This window comes from Tasmannia lanceolata, unplaced genomic scaffold (genome assembly GCF_043159265.1).
Source record: "Tasmannia lanceolata isolate RefF3 unplaced genomic scaffold, GAP_Taslan_0.1 ptg000024l, whole genome shotgun sequence".
Taxonomy (NCBI): Eukaryota; Viridiplantae; Streptophyta; class Magnoliopsida; order Canellales; family Winteraceae; genus Tasmannia; species Tasmannia lanceolata.
This window is the reverse complement of record NW_027518701.1, coordinates 8,310,944-8,332,019: the sequence shown is the minus strand read 5'-3', so window position 1 is coordinate 8,332,019 and position 21,076 is coordinate 8,310,944. Positions and strand designations below refer to the sequence as shown.

The 21,076-nt window shown below is 37.9% G+C and overlaps 1 protein-coding gene across 1 annotated transcript; it reads right to left on the bottom strand.

The window, feature by feature from the left end:
• Positions 1-7,840: 7,840 nt before the first annotated feature.
• LOC143856984 (disease resistance protein At4g27190-like) lies at positions 7,841-20,821 on the bottom strand. Its single transcript, XM_077367266.1, has 5 exons — positions 20,564-20,821; positions 14,275-16,358; positions 13,507-14,005; positions 13,253-13,351; positions 7,841-8,437 (listed from the first exon to the last, which is right to left on the bottom strand). The coding sequence occupies exons 1-5, from the start codon at positions 20,819-20,821 to the stop codon at positions 7,841-7,843; spliced, it is 3,537 nt and encodes a 1,178-aa protein (XP_077223381.1).
• Positions 20,822-21,076: the final 255 nt, after the last annotated feature.

Sequence of the window (21,076 nt, the reverse complement as noted above, 5' to 3'; positions counted from 1 at the left end):
TGTACATTTGTCGCCTGATATGAGGCATCTTCCAATATCCTGGGAAGAATTAGGAGCTCCTTCCTTCTTTCTCCCCAAGCCAAGAGTGTTAGGCTTCACCTCCATAGTAACATTTCCCTTTCCACCATTCTACTTGCTTAGATGAAGCATAGAAGACTCATAACAACTTACATCGTTACTTACATCATTTGTCCAAACTCCATTGCAAGCCAAATTGGAGAGTATATAGCATGCCTCTTTCAAGGCGAATTCTATTCATTTATTATGTGACCATTCTGTTGTCTATTCATTTATTATGTGACCATTCTGTTGTGGAGTACTGGTATCGATGTAGTGACAAACAATGCCTTAATATTTTCAAAACTTCTCAAAATGCTTCTGCTGAAATTTAATACCATTGTTGGTCCTCAATTGCTACAACTTCTTTCCAATTTGGCTCTCGACCATAGATTCCCAATGTTTTAATGTGACTAAGACCTGATCCTTGGTCATCGGGGTATATCCAGACCTTCCTCAAGCAGTTGTGCACAAATCAATCAAAACTTGCTAAGGCAACTAATTTGCTGTCATGACCAGTAAAACAAATCACAGATTAAGAAAATACAAGCCACAGAAGTTCGGTATAAAGAAATCAATAGGCCTTAAGAATCACAAAATGTATGGAAAATTAATGGTAAAAAAAATGAGATGTTATTTAAAAAAGTGGCAATACACTGAAACGTGCTTCCTCCTCTAATATACTGGATTGATGACATTCTGAGTGGGCTCTTACTGTCACGATGTGGAGTTAGAGATTGCAACTGAAAACCATAGTCTATATGGAGGCAATATGGATCGGCCTTGGGCTTTGGTTTTCTTAAAAGGTGAATGGGCTGAGAAGAAAAGGGAAAGGGGCCAGTAATTAAGTAGTTTCTAGGGATGGAAACAATCTATGAGACAGGAAATTTTGGAATAAATTAGAAGATGGTAGAAAGACAGGAGGAAGAGGGGGGGGCGGGCAAGGATACAAATTCGAAGGTAATGGAAGTGTTGTGATACTTCCTGCCTTTCTAAAGTTTATAGTTTCTTTTTAGGTACCAAGTATATAGAAATCATATTTTGGCATATTAGAGTTCGATCGATTTTGTTTTGATCGGTTATTCTACAAGGAGTAGAAAGTGGTCTTAGAAATTAGATCCATTTAAGGGGATTAGATATATGGGTTTGAATTGACAGTTATGAAAATATGAGTTCTATTATTGTGCTCTGGCAGCACGAATTTTGAATTCTTTTTCAGTAAAATGACAAAAACTTTCGGACTAAATAGGATCCTTGTTACAATCTAGGGTTCAATCATGAAATAGAGATGAAGAGAGACGAGATATGGGAATTGTGAAAGAAGATATTGTTCGTGTTCGATACAATATGAACACCGGCAACGGATCTTGGCGATTCAACATTGAGAAAATCACAGAACAATATAGAATGAATTGAAATGAGAAAAAGACATACCAGAAGCCATGAATCTTGTTTTTCTTTCTCTCAGGGTTTCTCCTTGCTACACAATAGTCGGTGATGGGGCCGGCTTCCTTTCTCTTCAAGCGTGGATTTTCAAAGATTGGAAACAAATTCGTTGTGTGCAAACATGACCCAAGAGTTCTTTTTATAAGCGTTTGTGGGAAGAGATGCGACTCCTCATCGCGCCGATCCCTCTCCCCAAACGTCTCTTTTAAACGTTTATACCTTTTACATAAAGTCTTTTCATTTAATGACTTTTCACAAAAGTAATTAACTAACCAAATGATCTCGACCGTCGATCTTGCAAAAGCCACATCCACCGTTAGAATGCTTTAAAAATCCAAAGTTTTGAAAATTATACTGTAACTTTGAAAGCCAAGTTTCAAAACCCAAAAACCGATGTAAAAATAGGTTCTAGAGGGTCAAAAACCCTACGAACTGGTCCTACCTGGGTCAAAATATCAAAAAAATAAAATAATGGCTGAAACGGCAAAAAATGATGACTGGGCCGGACCGGTTTGGGTCGGGTCGGTTCGGATCTAGTAAGGTTAGGTGGGTTGTGACATCATCAAGTCTCATCAGGACACGTTGGTGACGCCGTATAATATAAATATTATATTACACATGCAACATTGTTCATCTCTTTTATTATTATTATTATTTTTAAAAGTGCAACACTGTTCATGCCTACTTTCAACGGACACTATTCATCGCATTTTAATAATAGCACTTTTGACTTTTCCAATTTAGAATTCCTAATATGCCCTTAGTAGGCAATCCGAATTCAGAAAATGGGTGGAGTGCCAGTATGAAAACAGGGAGTGTGAGTATAATTATTCATGCCCTTTTAAACAATAAACACTGTTCATCATCTTCCTCGGCAATAAAATATTATTATTTCTGTAACTTCTTCCGAAAAAACACTAAAACTTCGATTTAACGTCGGGAAGTCTATAGACATCAGATCCATGTTCCGTTTGTGCCGTTAGACCCGTCTCGGGATGAACTACATATCCATGCCAGAATACTGCCGGTCAGAATACCCTATCGCCGGCAGCACGCAGTTTTCCGGCAATGCCCAAAACTTCCCAAAAATTAAATTTTCTACCTTTAAATGCCCGCCAAATGCAATCCAGACATCAAATCGACGAACCGTTTGTTGCGTTGGATTCGTGGGAACACTAGCAACGTTCCAGTAGCACTAAATCATCGATCGGATATGTGGAGTGACGGTGGCATTCAAAATATGAAGTCACCCTATTTCTTTCAATTTTCACCGCGATTTTCTCGCCGAAACCGTGGCTCTGATACCACATGTTCGTGTTCGATACAATATGAACACCGGCAACGGATCTTGGAGATTTAACATTGAGAAAATCACAGAACAATATGGAATGAATTGAAATGAGAAAAAGACTACCGGAAGCCATGAATCTTGTTTTTCTTTCTCTCAGGGTTTCTCCTTGCTACACAATAGTCGGTGATGGGGACCGGTTTCCATTCTCTTCAAGCGTGGATTCTCAAAGATTGGAAACAAATTCGTTGTGTGCAAACAGGACCCAAGAGTTCTTTTTATAAGCGTTTGTGGGAAGAGATAAGACTCCTCATCGCGCCGATCCCTCTCCCCAAACGTCTCTTTTAAACGTTTATACTTTTTACATTAAGTCTTTTCATTTAATGACTTTTCACAAAAGTAATTAACTAACCAAATGATCTCGACCATCGATCTTGCAAAAGCCACATCCACCGTTAGGATTATTTCCTAACAAATATTAATTATCTCAAATACGACAATCTCTCGCTATTGTGTGTGCGGGCGGGCGCCACACAGTTTTACATCACTAAAATACCCCTACACACTATAATGTATTCCAACATTCTCCCTCAAGCTGGAGCAACATGGAAAATATAAGTCAACAAGTTCCCAACTCAAAAACTTCATAAACAAATTAGAGAGTTGATCTTCAGACTTCACAAATGGAGTAAATTCATCTCCACTCATGACTTTATCTCGTATAAAATGGCAGTCAACCGCAATATGCTTGGTGCCTTCATGAAACACTGGATTGAAATCAATGGGCACATCAGCTAGATTAGCACAAAAAAACTGCATAGGAAGCTTCACTAGAAATACTAGCTCCAATAGAAAATGCTTCATCCAAATCAACTCACATGAATTGTGAGACGTACCTTAATACTCGTCTTTCGCACTAGACCGGGTATACACTTTGCTCAATTACCACCTAGAAAAATGAAATAGCCAGCAATAAACCTTCGAACAGAAGGAGATCTAGCCCAATCGGCATTCGTAAACCTTGTAATATGGATGTTAAAGTATAAAAGATTAAATAACGCCTTCTCCAACAGCTTAACCTGGCTCTGATACCATTTTGACTTACCAACGTCTCCAAAAGCTTAAGCTGTTGGAGAAAGGCGTTATTTATCTTTTATACTTTAACACTCCCCCGCACGTGTGGCCCACTTGGCAAACACGTGGCACACATGTGGTCCAACTTTGGGCCAACCATCGCATGTGGATTTTTGCTATCTGGAGGTTTGAACTCGAGACCTTTGGCTCTGATACCATGTTAACTTACCAACTTCTCCAATAGCTTAAGCTGTTGGAGAAGGCGTTATTTAATCTTTTTATACTTTTAACAATGGAGGTGACCATTAGGCCTATACAACAGACCACTTCTAGGGATCCCATGAGATACAGTAAAACCCATATTATGGCTTTCCATGGAGTAGATCCAAGAGTGCAAAAGGAAAATCTAGTCTGGTAACCCGTATTATGGCTTCCCGCCTTTCTAAAATTCAAATTTTACTTTTAGGTACTATGTAAACAAAACTCATATTTTAGCATATTAAATAGTTCTAGATAAATTACCTTGGGTTTATATTTTTGTTTCAAATAGTAAAGAAACTATAAAGTGGTCTTTGAAATTAGAACCGTTTAAAGGGATTAGATATATGGCTTTGATTTCGAAGTTACGAGAATCTGACTTTTGTTATTGTACTGTAACAACGTTACTTTGGCTTTATATTTTTGTTTCGAATTGTAACCAACTAACAACCTACTACCTGCGCCCCTGGTGGAAGAGGGGCCAATTGCCATGTATGATTTGACTCCATAGCACCCATCTTTGCATTCATTGTTGCTCGCCAACCTGGATGAGCCATAGCATCTACCACAGAACGTGGAATAGAAACAAAGGACGTGGAATAGAAACAAAGGACATAGATGATAAAAAAGGAGCTATAAGAGGGTGACAAATGAGCATAAGAAACCACAACAGAAATGGGAACTTGATTTGAGTTGAAAAACACCCATGACATAGTACTCTAAATGGGATTGAATGACACCTTGGAATAATATTTTCTATCAAGAATCATACAAAATCTCCATTTAATGTCTCTTGTTATATGATGACATTATAGTTTAATATTACAGAGATCTGCCCCATTTGCCTTATTCCCATCATTTGGTTTACGGAGATCTGCCACAACAATATAGTCGCGCTAAGCTCACCATAACAGGTTAGTAGTTTGAAAACTTACTCGCGCTTAAGCAAGATAAATTGCCTACCTTAATAATGAGCCACAACCTTCCGTATCTATTCCCCAATCTAAGTCCTAATCTTAACCTTTAAAACCCTCTCACCTATACCTAAATCACAGAGTCTCGCTATCTTTCAAGACTTCAAGCCTTCAACTCTTAACATAAAATTAAATTTGATCTAGACCCGACTATTGAATCCCAATCTAAAGTTTCAAATTTTAAGATTCTTTCCTGCTGTAGATTTGTTGTAGATTTGAAATTTCAGACATTTGAAAAGTAGTACTTTTCAGTAACAATTCACTATGGTCAAAACTTATTGTATCCTACCATATCAAAAATGTTTCTTTTTAACAAAAGTACTCTTTTTTTATAGTTACTCGATTCGACCATCTGTTAGCATAAGTATCCAGGGACTTATTGGAAATAGTTTTCAAACAGATATACTTTTTTCCTATATCATACTTCTCAATGATTAATTAGAATACATCTTATATATTAGGTTTCATATGTAAAGTTCCCTTCTCTATGTACTTAAGTACCATGTTGGATAGGATTGTCTGATTTGGACCTGTAAGTAGCAATCAATCAACCTCAATGATTCTTGATCTTTGCCATTAATTCTCATGGAGATGAAATCTGCTTTTTCTTATTCAAATTTTCTTTACGATGGATGTTAGATGAATGTTTTATTAAAGAAGAAACAATATAAAAAACATATTTAGGAACCATGCAGGCTATAGTCCTTGATTTGCTGCTCGTTTTTACCAATCTTTTGGAGAGGAACTTCTTCCCGAGTGTGAGATATGCGGATGGGGAGTACGCAAGGAGGGAATGGTTTTGGACCTGTTCAGGATCTTGGACAGTAATGTTTTTCTATTCCGTTTTGGTGTGTTTGATATAAGGTTCTCTGGTTCGTGAGAAGTGTCTTCGGTCAGATGCGAAGAATCTGCCCGGTTTGCTGCTCATTTATACAGACATTTTCATGGGTTTCACGGTGTGATGATTTTTGCAACAGGTATACTGATTTTGTAACTGAATCATGATGGTTGTTGATGGGCATCAGCTCTGTCTACCTATTATGTTCTCACAGTAGGTCATGACTCGAATCATTTTAAAGCATTTGAACAATGTTAGGTCCCAAATTGGTTCACATTTCTGCAATGACTTTGTAAAAGAAGTGTTATTTTTTCATTAGTAAAATTTCTTTTTCTTTCCTCTCTTTTTGGTATTTGACGGCTTTGTTGCTTCATCATTTATTTAGGGAAATGTTAACCGCACTACTGTTTTTTGATGAGGGCACTCCTCACTTTATTAAAAGTACGGTATGGTCTGCACCATAAGATGATCCAAACCGTCCATTAGATGGGCCATAGCCTAAATAGGTTGTGGCCCAAAAATTATTTCCATAGTTTGATCGTAACCCTCCGATCTATAGTGGGTTCGGATCAACCCTCTAACATTCAGATCGGAGGGTTAGGATCAACCTATGGAAGTGATTTTTGGGGCACAACCTATTTAGGCTGTGGTCCATCTAATGGACAGTTTGGATCATCCTATGGTGTGGTCCATACCGTACTTTTAATAAAGTGAGGAATGCCCTCATCAAAATATAGTAGTGGTGATAACATTTGTCTCTATTTATTTTTCCTACATCTCCTCTTATCTTTTTGAATAATCTACTTATCTAACCTTTTACTATCCATTCCCAATTATGTAAGGCTGATTTCTATTCTTTTTTAGTAATGTATCTATCTGCCTTATGAATGCATCTTAAAAAAAATTATAGGACATTTTGACAGTAAATGAACGCTTTGGATCATCCAAAGAATGTGGGCTCACATTATTTGGATGATCCAAAGCGTTCATTTGATGGGTCCTGACATAGATAGGGTGTGCCCAAAAAATCAGCTCCATCAGATCATCCTAACCTTTCAATCTGTGGACGAACCCTCAACTGAGGGGGCCTACCTTATACAAATTGAAACTACAGTTGTCACATTGAAACTATAGGGGTAGAAGTGGATGTGTCAGAAACTAGAGGGGGTGTAAATGTAATTTTCCCTATACAGGGGTGTATTGTAATTTTTTTCAATTGAAATTGTTTCTATGATTTTAATATTCTCAAGCTCTCTTTGGACCTCAGAGAACCTACTCTCTTAAAACCAACACATAGACCTTAAAATGATAGATTATAAACAAACCTTGAAATCTTTTTTTCATGAAATATTTTTCTATGAAAATTTTACGCCAACATGCATACGAATTTGCATTTAAATTTAGTCAATGTTGAATTGAGAGACTTAATAATAAAAAATCCAGAGGAAATCCACATCTTAATATTACGGAAATAAAAAGAAAAAAAGTAGACAAAGGCCACTCCCTATAATTACATTACTGAGTTAATATATTTACAGAATTAAAAAGAAAAAACAGAAAATACTCCTTAAAATTACAATACAGATCTCCCCCACCTCCTGTTCTTGAAGATGGGTTGTAGACGTGCCTTGAAGCTGTCTTCTTCTTCTTCCCACCTCAATCCTTCCCACCATCGCCTTCCTGCTTCAATCTCTTGAAGAGACGGCACGCTATCCGGCCCTCCAAACGGTATTTTCTTCAAATTTTGACAGAAACGTATTGCAATGATTTCCAAGGAAAGCAAAGCAAGTGGCCTTACATAGAAATGCTCCAACTTTGGTAGATCTATTAATACCAAGGATCTCAATTTAGGTAGCATTGCATTCTCATCCCCCACGACCTCCTCCACCTCTGAAATTATCTTCTTCACTTCCCCGCAATCGTCAACTTTGAGTTTGCACGATTAGGGAGGCCTTTCACTTGAGCGGAAGAAAAGATTTCTTTCAACCCATTGCACCGAGAGATGTTGAGTTCAGTCAGGCTTTGTAGTGTTGGCAACCCCATCCACATATTTTCCATCCTTAGAAGATCCTCTAGAAACAGCTGTTGAAGTTTAGGAAGCACTAGTTTATTTTCTGTTGGCGCCACAAACAAGTGTTCAACATTTTCACACCAATTAACTGAGAGTTCTACCAGATTCTGCATTCTTTGCAATAAGTTGGGCGTGATTACAACATGCTTTAGAGGATGACAACCCCTAATAGACATTTTGGTGAGTTTTGCAAGAGTTGGGAGCCGAAGGGATCCATAATCAGACACTACCTTGTCTAACTTTTGAAGTCCAAAAAGTTGTAAATATTGCAAATGTTGGAGGGCATATTCGGGAACATTCTTCCCACTAATAAGATATTCCATCTCATCACAACTCTCGATGTTAATAAATATCAAACTTTTAAATCCATGCTTATCCAAATCCAAAAGATTCTTTGAGGATTGGTGGCATCTTACGGATAGGAAAGAACTCTGAGGGAACAAAAACAACTTTACCCACTTATGCTCTGTTTGGATGCCGGTAATTCGTTGGGAGATCTATATCCCAGCGGTCAAAGGGGAGATTAAGGGGAGATCTAAAGCAGACAGTCAACGGGGAGATTAAGGGTGGAAGAAAGAAACATTGTTTGGTTTATCTTGCAAATATTGGTGGTGGGGGGGGGGGGGGGGGGGGGGGCAAAAAGATCTCCCCAAGATCTTCACAAATTTCTTTGATTTGAAGAAATTTGGAGAGAAGATCTCGAGCGCGCCACATCACCCGACCGTCGCCCGACAGTGCTAGTGGTCAAAGACCTTAAAAGGCAACCAAACCATCAATGACTATCCAACGACGTTCAACATCTCATAGAAATTTAGAACGTATTAACAGACTTGTTAAGCAGCTGACAGACATCCCTGTTACCGGATATCAGTCCCGCCAAGTTGGTACTTTGGAACGCATATTGAGCAGTGTAGTCGAACTTGGAATGTCCTAAAGACAGCCAAAAGAAGCCTCCTCATAGTTACACAACTCACCGGACAAGTTAAACTCGCCACTTGACTCTAAGGCCAAATTCACAGCAACAGCCAACACAATTCTCTACTGCCACAACAATCTAGTCATGCTAAGCTCGCCATAACAGGTTAGTAGTTTGCAAACTTACTCGCGCTTAAGCAAGATAAATTGCCTACCTTAATAATCAGCCACAACCTCCCGTATCTATTCCTCAATCTAAGTCCTAATCTTAATCTTTAAAACCCTCTCACCTAGACCTAAATCACAGACTCTCATTATCTTTCAAAACTTCAAGCCTTCAACTCTTAAGATAAGATTAAATTTGATCTAGACCTGACTATTGAATCCCAATCTAAAGTTTCAAATTTTAAGATTCTTTCATGTTGTAGATTTGAAATTTCAGACATTTGAAAAGTAGTACTTTTCAGTAACAATTCACTATGGTCAAAACTTATTGTATCCTACCATTTCAAAAATGTTTTTTTTTAAACAAAAGTGCTCTTTTTTTATAGTTACTGGATTCTACCATCTGTTAACATAAGTATCCAGGGACTTACTGGAAATAATTTTCAAACAGATATACTTTTTTACTAAATCATTCTTCTCAATGATTAATTAGAATACATCATATATATTAGGTTTCATATGTAAAGTTCCATTCTCTATGTTCTCAAGTACCATGTTGGATAGGATTGTCTTATTTGGACCTGTAAGTAGCAATCGATCAACCTCAATGATTCTTGATCTTTGCCATTGCTTCTCATGGAGATGAAATCTGCTTTTTCTTATTCAAATTTTCTTTACAATGGATGTTAGATGAATGTTTTATTAAAGAAGAAACGATATAAAAAACCTCAAATAAAAAAAAAAAAGAAAGATAAAAAGTAATAAAATGAGCAGAAATTTCAGTTTCAATAAGATAAAGTTATTATTAAGAAATTGGTTTTCTATGAATTAGTATATAAAAATATGTACTTCATGAACTCATTTTTTCTATACCTAAAGATTCAATTGGCTTTCCATTTTATGTCTTTTGATATGATTAAATATAAAATGGAAAACTAGCTGGATGGCTTATTATATGGCTACTTGAGAGATGCCTAGTGTCTCAACATCTTGGGAAAATGTGATCACAGAAATTATATTTGAATAGGAAGACCAAAACACCGTTATCTATTGCACCTATGTTATCTTCCATCCCTTCCAGCCATTTAAGACTACTTCACTGGGGATTTCTTTGGATTTTACGAAATTTAGTTATTATTTGCAGCTGAGATTAATTTAATCGAATCATCTATGCAAATTGGTCTCTTTAGAAACCAATGAATATATCATTTCAAAGACTTCAAACCATTAATTATAATTTATGGTCAGTCGAAAATATTTATCTTCAACTTCAAAACAATTTGCATTTAAGATACCATGCAAGCTATAGTCCTTGATTTGCTGCTTGTTTTTACCAATCTTTTGGAGAGGAACTTATTTATAGACCTTTTGGAGAGGAACTTCTTCCCGAGTGTGAGATACGCGGATGGGGAGTACGCAAAGAGGGAATGGTTTTGGACCTGTTCAGGATCTTGGACAGTGATGCTTTTCTATTCCGTTTTGGTGTGTTTGATATATGGTTCTCTGGTTCATGAGAAAGTGTCTTCGGTCAGATGCGAAGAATCTGTCCGGTTTGCTGCTCATTTATACAGACATTTTCATGGGTTTCACCGTGTGATGGTTTTTGCAACAGGTATACTGATTTTGTAACTGAATCATGATGGTTATTAATGGGCATCAGCTCTGTCTACCTATGTTCTCACAGTAGGTCATGACTCGAATCATTTTAAAGCATTTGAGCAATGTTAGGTCCCAAATTGGTTCACATTTATGCAATGACTTTGTAAAAGAAGTGCTATTTTTTCGTTAGTAAAATTTCTTTTTCTTTCCTTTCTTTTTGGTATTTGACGGCTTTGTTGCTTCATCATTTATTTTGGGAAATGTTATCCGCACTACTGTATTTTGATGAGGGCACTCCTTACTTTATTAAAATTAAGGTATGGCCCGCACCATAGGATGATCCAAACCGTCCATTAGATGGGCCACAGCCTAAATAGGTTGTGGCCCAAAAATTATTTTCATTGTTTGATCCTAACCCTCCGATCTATAGTGGGTTCGGATCAACCCTCTAACATTCAGATCGGTATTTTGTATCACGACCACCTCTCTCTCTCTATGTTCATTTCAAGGGCCAGTGACATAATTGTCCATTTGAGAGTGGTTGATTGGATGGTCGGGAAAATCAAATCCATGGGAATTTTCAGTGCAGTCATCTCAACAATAGAGCCTACCAAATGAAGGGTTTGGATCATGCTAATGTCACGTGGGTGGACATCGATCGGGCTTCTTATGCTTACAAGTATATTGTAGGACTTTGGTTTATGGATCAACGGCTGGATGTGCTCCAATCTGTGATAACCCGCGCTCACAAAAAACATGTTAGGGTCTCCGGAGTTGTGACTCCGGGAGACCACTCTGACGCTCAAGTCAGAAATTGGCACAACAGGGGAAAACTAAGCAATAGGAAAGCTGGAAAACTAAGAACAATGGAGGTAATTTGAGAAGTAGAAAAGATGAAGATGCGTACCTTGAGCCTGGGGGTATTTTTATAGGAGAGGAGTTCACAATAGTTAAGGTGACTTGCCCCAATGGGAGTCTTTCCTTATTGGAGGAGTTGACATGGAAATATGGAATTGGTTCCCATGATTATCTTGATAAGTACCAGGTTTCCTCATTGAAATTGATTTCTTATTTAGATGCGCCGAACTTCTAGGAGAATTACCACCCTTAGGGAGAACTTTGGTTTATGGGGCACCTTCCAATTTAGAGATGTTGTTGGGGAGGGATGAAGATTCCTACTTGGGCTTCAATGGCACGTGTTGAGCATCTAGGGGAGCTGCGGGTTTTACCCCCCAGAGGAAGTATTTATTGGGGAGAGATTTTGGGCCTAGTGTCTGACAACCAACGCTTAGACCTTGATTTAAACCTCTTTTATCTTGAAGATGAGAACATAATTTACAACACAGGCCTTTTCGTTCTAGGGTAAAAGTTTTTATGGGAAAAAACATCCCTAGAAAATGAGTTTGTAAGTGTTTGGCCAACTTATTTTTATGGGGAAATATTTGTAAAAAATTAAAAATTTCCCTGTTTTCTGTGAAAGCCTTACATACTTAACCTTGAAATCTTTTCCCAATGAAATTTTTCTATGAAAACAAACAAACTTGCATTTTAATTTAGTCCCTATTTTTTTCCATGAAATTTTTTTCTATGATCAAGTGACTATACGCCACACAAATATTGCATGCATTGCGATGTGTTGGGTCCATATGATTGTGTGGTGTGAAAAGAGGTTTTGAGGACAAATCATATTCCATCTGAAAGTAGACCTTGGCAAGATTTGGTTTTGACTGTTGATCTTGTAGAACATCGCTCAAACGGTCAACACTAGAAATGTTATTAGTTATTTCCGAAATTTTTTCAATTGAAATTGTTTCTATGATTTTAATTTTCTCTAGTTCTTTTTGGACCCCAGAGAACGTAGTCTCTTAAAACCAACACACACGAATTTGCATTTTAATCTAGTTAATGTTGTTGCATATTGAAGCTTACCGATTGTCCTTCTCATCCATTTTGTATTCTAAGTTAAAATGAAAAAAATGAAAATTTGCCATAAAATGATGAATATATCTGGGGCAGTGATATCCCCCCCTTAACAGATATCATTAGGATATATACCGTTAACTCCAAAAGCCTAAAAAGTTAACGATTTCTGTTGGGGGGGGGGGGGGGGGGGGGGGGTGGGATATCCATCCGAGGGGGAGAAAATATCAGTGCCCTATATCTATTTCTCAACCTGACATCTCAATGCTTCATAAAAAATAAAAATAAAATCAGAAAAACACAACTTGAATTGAGGGATTAAATAATAGAAAATCCATAGGAAATCCACTCCTTAATATTACAGAATTAAAAGGAAAAAAGTAGACAAAAGCCACTCCCAATAATTACATTACAGATTTAATATATTTACAGAATTAAAAAGAAAAAAACAGAAAAAAGCAACTCTTTAAAATTACAATACAGATTTCAAAAGGAAAAACCAAAAGAAAGCCCGTCCATCGGCTTTAATTGATGCTTTCCTCCTCTTCTTCCTTCTCCTCCTCCTCTTCTTCTTCTTCCTCCTCCTTGTCCTCTTCTTCTTCTTCCTCTTCAGAGGAGATTTCATGGAGGATGGGTTGTAGACGTGCCTTGAAGCTGTCTTCTTCTTCTTCCCACTTCAATCCTTCCCACCATCGCCTTCCTGCTTCAATCTCTTGAAGAGACGGCATGCTATCCGGCCCTCCAAACTGTAGTTTCTTCAAATTTTGACAGAAACGTATTGCAATGATTTCCAAGGAATGCAAATCAAGTGGCCTTACATAGAAATGCTCCAACTTTGGTAGTTCATTTAATTCCAACGATCTCAATTTAGGTAGCATTGCATTCTCATCCCCCCCCCCACCTCCTCCACCTCTGAAATTATCTTCTTCACTTCTCCGCAACCTCCAACATTGAGTCCTGCAAGATTAGGAAGACCTTTCACTTGAGCGGAAGAAAAGATTTCTTTCAACCCATTGCACCCATAGATGTTGAGTTCAGTCAGGCTTTGTAGTGTTGGCAATCCAATCCACATATTTTCCATGTTTGGAAGACGCTCTAGATACAACTTTCGAAGTTTAGGAAGCACTAGTTTATTTTCTGTTGGCCCCACAAACAAGTGTTCCACATTCTCACACCGGTCAACCGAGAGTTCTACCAGATTCTGCATTCTTTGCAATAAGTTGGGCGTGATTACTACATGCTTTAGACGATGACAACCCCTAATAGACATTTTGGTGAGGTTTGCAAGAGTTGGGAGCCGCAGGGATTCATCATCAGACACTACCTTCTCTAACTTTTGAAGTCCAGAAAGTTGTAAATATTGCAGATGTTGGAGGGCATATTCGGGAACATTCTTCCCACTAATAAGAAAGGGAAGAACTCCAAGGGAACAAAAACAACTTTACCCACTTAGGGATTGACGCGGAACCATCAATGAATATCGAACGACGTACAAAATCTCGTAGAAATTTAGAAGTATCCTCACTAAGAAATTCTAAAACCGTCTTCATCTATCTGTGCTCCAAGTTGGAAGTGGAAGAAAAATTTCTTCAAATGTGTCCAAGATTTGAACGAGTTATCTTGGGTAAAGCGGTGGACATCTTATATCCGCACGATCAAATTAGTCAACCTTCTTAAAGACGCTACTTCTGCCAACATAGCATTGCCGTTGCTGGTCTCCCCCTCTCCTTCTCCTCCAACCTCCCACCTATCAAAGCTTTCCTCCATATCCAATTCCTCCAAACGAGTCAACTTACGTATGACTGCATTTCTTGGTATAACTTCAAGATTTCGATTGTATGATAAGTCCACACTCCTTAGATTTGTCAAATTTCCAATTTCCACTGGCAGTTGGCTGAAACGGTTATGAGAGAGATCGAGGGATTCTAGTGCTTTCAGTTCCCCAACAAGTGACAAGCCAGCCAAACGAGAATAACAACTTCGTAGGCAGAGTTCCTTAAGGTTCTGAAGGCATGCCAGACATGGAGGTATCCATTTAATAGCCGTCCAACCTATATCCAAAACACGAAGATCGTTGACGGTTTCAAAAAACTTGTCGGGTATTTCTGCCAAATTTCTATTTCGTTGCATCAATAATGTTAGAAGCTGGGGGCATTCCACTCTATCTGGAAGTTTACTTATTCTGTTGTTCATCAACGAGAGCCTCTTACATTCTTGAAACCTCTCCACTTCTGGCCAATCTTCAAGTCCTAATCCAGCCTTCACCACAAACTTATAGTCACCTTCTTTGGATGCAATCCAAATGGCCATATCCCGTACCACATCATGCATACTTACCCCCCCTTCTTCTTCACTCTCTAGCAACAAGCTGCAAGACTTGAGTTTCCCGATTAAGGCACATCCTTTATTCATTGCTTCCTCTAAATTCTCAAACTTCACCAAGATTCCCTCAGCAATCAAGTATCTAATCATCCTTTCCACAGGAATTTCGAAGTCCTCTGGAAATAGAGCACAGAACAAAAAACATTGTTTTAGCTCCTCAGTTTTCAAATGACTAAAGCTTATTCTGAGGGATTGATACACCTCCTTCTCCATGCCTTCAATATATACCGGGCCTGATCTTTTCAGTTCGGTTACTGCAAGTTGCCACTCTGATAAGTTATCATTACCACGTAGTGCTCCCCCAAGTGTAACAAGGGCTAGTGGCAGACCGCGACATTCTTGAGCAGCCTCTCTTGCCACATTTTGCAAGCTTCGACAATCTCCCACTTTCTCTTTAAACAAATTCCATGATTCGTCCTCAGACAACAAATTCACTTGGATATTAACGTGGCTTCCCATTTGTTTACATATATCTAAGCGTCGAGATGTTAATGAAATCTTACACCCCTTATTTTCATCACCATAGGGAATTCTAATAGTGACTATATCTAATTGTTCCCACAAATCATCCAAGATTATCAGTAACTTCTTAGCTTCCATTAATCCTCTCCTTAGTTTACTTGTTCTTAGGGATTCAAACTCCTCTTTGAGTTCCATTCCCACTTTCTTTGCAATTTCTTCTTGGATGAGTTTTAATTTTACATCCTTAGACACAGTTACCATCACAATTTTATCAAAAGCTGATGACTCTTTCAATTTATTATTTACATTTTTCACAAGAGTGGTTTTTCCAATTCCACCCATGCCATATACACCAATCATTCTGATATTTTCATCCTTGAGAGCATCCATGACTTTATTCAATGACAAATTTACTGTCTTTAGACCATCAATTGAAGAAGTAGGCATGGTCATTACCCTTCGAGGTGGCGGGGCTGTTGCCACAATCTCAAATGTTCCTTTACTATGGTGATCGGTAATGGTGTCTGCCTTATCTTTTGCAAGTTTACTCAATCTATATCGCCGACGCCAATTCGGACACCACCCCATGAGGCATCTCATGTTTTCCTCTACACTACTGACTATCTGATTTGCTTCCAATATCATTTTATCTGCTCTTTCGATCCACAATTGAACTTCAGCAAGGACCACATTAGCATTTAAACGTCTTTCATCTACAAGTCTTTGTATATCATTTCTCCTAGCTACAAGTTCTTCTACACCGCCTTTTAAATTTTCAACATTGCCTTCACAATCATTTAGATAGTCCATTTGTTTCTTAACAGCTTCCCACAAACACTTTGATATCTCTACGAGAACTTGAATCAATGCGTCCATAGTCTTCTCCACACAAATAAACCACAAACAATTCTACAAAAGGAATAAAGACAACACAATGACAAAAATAAAAGTTAACAAGTGTACGAGATTATTATGAATTGGACTTGTAATTGAAATATAGGGAAAACTAAAATGCGTAGTTAACATGAAATAATTTTTCTGATTGTGAAATTAGGTCTTTAGCATCATATGATGCAAATTAAAAAACCAAACACTCTGCCAACTTGGCTTTGTCTTGCCCTTTTATATTGGACTAGTCATTTTTTCAAGTGTAGTACTAGAACACAAACCATTAAGAAGATATCATCATGCTAAAAATAATGAGTGACTAATGATAACATGACATTTATTATCCTTTTTATTCTACATATTGTAAAGGGCGGCCCAGTGCACGAGGTTCCTACCATTGCAGGGTCTAGGGAGGGCTAGATGTTCACAGCCTTACCCCTGCTTTGCAGAGAGGCGGTTTCCATGACTCGAACCTGTGAACAGTATAGGTCACAATGGAGCAACCCTACTGTTGCGTCAAGGCTCGCCCTCATTTTTATTCTACATATTTGTAAAAACATGAATTTATTTCTCTTTAGTGCCATTGACTTTAACAATAACATAAATTGCCCAGTTTTTATATATTTTAGAGGTTATTTGTCAACATTCATATTAGAAAAAATAATTTTCTATTAAGAGTGCTACTATATGTTGCATAAAACAGAGAGATGAGACTTGTTTATGCCATAAAACATTATTATTGTCTCCTTATTACTATTTTTATTTAAGTATTTAATTATTTTAAAGAAAAAATATGTTTTGATCTCATTATTGTTTGAAAATGCTAATAGTATAGAGAGATCCAAATTCTCTACACACAAATCTGAAATGAATATTTAACTGCCACTTTGAATTATTTAACTTTAAAACCACAGAAACAAGTAAGATCAAAATATAGCTGATTGTTTTTATTTTACCCGTAAATAGTATAGAGAGATCCAAATTCTCTATGTGTATATAGACACTCTAAACTGCACTCCTAAATTGTATAAGGGCCCGTTTGGATACCTCCCATTTTGTATTTGGATTTGGAATTGAGTTTTGAATACAAAATGAATAGATCCGGCAGCTCATGTAGAGGGAGAGAGAGAGGGAAAGGGGTACTTCCTAGTGGAGGGGAGAGGTTGAGGAGCAAAGAGGGTGAAGGAAATTGCCAGATCTGTGGGTGTCCAATTTCTTATTTCCACAACAAATCTAGAAATCTGATTTTTTTCACTGCCAGCTGAATTAGAAATCCAAGAATTTGATCCGATCCAAATTATAATGCAAAAAGCGCTGCAAATGTGAGAAATCCAAATCAAAATCTTCTCGGCATCCAAACGGGCCCCAAAGAAAAAGCAAAAGCCAAAAGAACAAGAACAACACAAACTAAATGGAGAAATCCGACAAGAAGAACTTCTAAGTCATCACTAATAATGGCACTCCGCTAGAAGAGTTGGGCTAACAGATATGGTTGTGGGCAAAGTTGCCGAGGTGGGAATCGAAAGCGGGATTCGATTCGGGATTCGAAAGCGGGAATCGAAGGCTCCTGGGATGGATGGAAGCGGGAATCGTGGGTTTGCCAGAGAGTCGACGGAGATTCGCCAGGGATTCGTCAGGGAATCGCCGGAGATTCGCCGGGGAATCGCTGGGAGTCGCTGGGGAGTTGGGATTCGCTGGGGATTCGCAGGGAATCGGGGTTCCTATAAAGTGGGAATCGGGATTTTCATAAATTGGGAATCGGGGTTCCGACGGAATCGATTCGGGATTCCCCAGAATCGGGGAATCGAATCGAATCACGATTCCGATTCGCGATTCGGGGAATGGCGAATCCCCACCCTCAGGTACGAATCCTGCTTCCCTGGTTGTGGGATCATAGACATAGCTGCATAGTTACATGAAGAATAAAAGAGGTTGATGAAAGGGTTAGATGTTAAATAGTATTCTTGAGTGTGTGGTATTAGTTTAATAACTAAAAGTAAACAATGATATGTCCAAGGGTTTGATTTATTTTAGGAAACACGGTCAGAAGCTTCTATTAGAAGTGAGTTTTTTTAAATGATACGTATAAATAGGGTCCTAGGCTTAGAGTGTAAATATTCAAGTCTTTGAGTTTTTCTTTGTTCTTTTCTTTATGGGTTTCCACATCTTATACATTAAAAAGATTAGAATAAATTCTTCTTCTTCTTCTTCTTCTCCATTTTCATCTCTTTTTTCTTCGTTTATATTTTTAAACTTGTATTTTGAGGAGTGTCTGCACTTATACTTCCTCAAAGGAGATACAAGTACGTAAAACACTGGAGTTTGCACTTTCTCTTGTGTGCATTTCTATGAGTTGGTTGCTTGATTTTAGCTGCTTTGGACTCAACAAGCCGTAAGGAAGCCAAAGTGATTCTCTAATGGGTAGTGTTGCTTGGATCTTATTCACATATTAGATTCTTTGAGAGTAATCAATCTTGAATAGACACCATTCATGATAGCCAAGGATGCCAGTTTGTCATTCTTGTTGGAATGAAACCAACTAGGTTGGAGGGAGAAGATGAGAAGAGAAGAAAATTGCTCTCATGATGTCAAACACACAAAGAAAGAAGCCCAAGTTGTTCTCCTGGTTGCGCTCATCCGAGGGGAATTATTCCCACTCTACAAAGTGGGGTGGGGACACCCTACGTCATCAAAAAAAAATTGTTATATTACTCAAGAGCCTTCAAATTTCACTAAAACGGCTTTTAAATGAATAAGATACAAGGCCTAATATTTAAGCTGCACTTCAAATCTGGGATTAAATTTTTTTAACTAAACTTAGCTTCCCTAAGTACCACTAACACACTAACAAAGGTAAAGTAAATGTCTTACATAATTCCAAAACAAAGAAACTAAGTCCCTGGGCCATTAACACCTACAAAGGAGATTTCCAATATGGTCAAGTCAAGTCAAAGTTGCAAGCTTCCAAAATAGAAGAGTTCCAAAACCATTGACGCGGGTTCTTAAGAGGGAAGAAAAAGAGAAATAAGAACAGAAAAACACATCCAAGAGAAGAAGATGAAAATGGGAGCAATGCTCAACCCAATTGATATTCCATCAATTACATAAGTCAATCAAAATCCAAAATCCCCTCCCAAGATGGTTTCTAACCCTTTAAATAAAAGAAAATCCAAGAAAATTCGTCCAACTTCTTCCACAAGCTAATTTAGTGACTAATTACATTGGAATTCACTAACTTTGACTGGTTTGGGAACCCAATAGACACAGTTCACTAAAACTGTCATAACCTTCTAACTACTTGTCCAACTTTCGAGCATAAATACTTGTTGGAAAGATATAAAAAAGACCTACAACTTTGTATTTTAACATTTTTCATGAATATGCCATTTAATAGCCCAAAACTATGGTTGAAAATTGGTTAGAAGCTTTAATGCGGGAATGCACCTTGGAACTCCACCAAAACCACCTACATATGACATGGCTGCCATGTTGGTACTGCATCATCATCTCTTGGTGAGAAAGAACTCACCCACGAGTTCTCGTTAAGCTCTCCATGATAAGTTGTCAAGTCTTTAACATTGAATGTTGGGTGAGTATTGATATTTGGATGGAGCTCAATCTTGTATGCATTGTCATTGATTTTCTTGAGAATTCGACTGGACCAATCTTTTTTTCCTTGAGCTTGTTATAGGAACCAGCTGGAAATCGTTCTTTCTTTAAATAAACCCACACAAGATCACCTTCAATGAAGATTTTGATTCGGTGATGAGTATTGGCCACTTGCTTGTACTTCTCGGTATTTTCTTCAAGATTCTTCTTCACTTCTTCATGAATCCTTGTCATGGTAGTAGTAAAATCTTCCACCTTTTTATTGGACAATGATGGATCAGAAATGGGTGCAAGATCAAGATAGTGTTTTGGATTTTTTCCATAGATCACTTCAAATGGGCTCTTACCGGTAGAATGATTTACAACATAATTATAAGAAAACTCCGCTTGAGGAAGCACCATATCCCATTTCTTGGGCCTCTTTGCCGCCAAACTCCTAAGCAAATTTCCCAAAGTTCGATTCACCACCTCGTTTTGTCCATCGGTTTGAGGGTGATGGCACTACTATAGAGCAAGATAGTACCAATTCTTTTCCATAAGCATCTCCAAAAATGACTAAGGAATTTAGCATCCCTATCCGAAATAGGGGACTTTGGAACACCATGATGCTTAACTACCTCATTGAAATAAAGATTAACAACATAAGAAGCATCCATAGTCTTCTTACAAGGAATGAAATGGGCCATTTTAGAGAAGCCATCAACAACAAGAAAGATGGAATCATTACCTCTTTGAGTTCTCAGCAAGCCAACCACAAAATCCATACTAACATCTTCCCATGGAGCATTAGGAAGTGGGAGTGGACAGTAGGTACAGGTGTTTTGAGTATGTCCCTTGCATGTTTGGCATATTCGGCTCCTCTTCACATAACGCATCACATCTCGGTAAATGGTCGGCCAAAAATACTTCTCTTTCACTAGCAAAACGGTTTTGTCTCTTCCAAAATGTCCTCCCAAACCTCCTGAATGTAGCTCTTAAATAATATACTCTCTAAAGGTGCATTTTGGAATGCATAAGCAACTCCCCTTAAAGAGAAAATCATCTTGAAGAAGATAATCTTCATGCTTCCCTTCTTTGCAAAGCTTCCAAATTTCACCAAAGTCTTCATCGTTAGCATACATGTCTCTAAT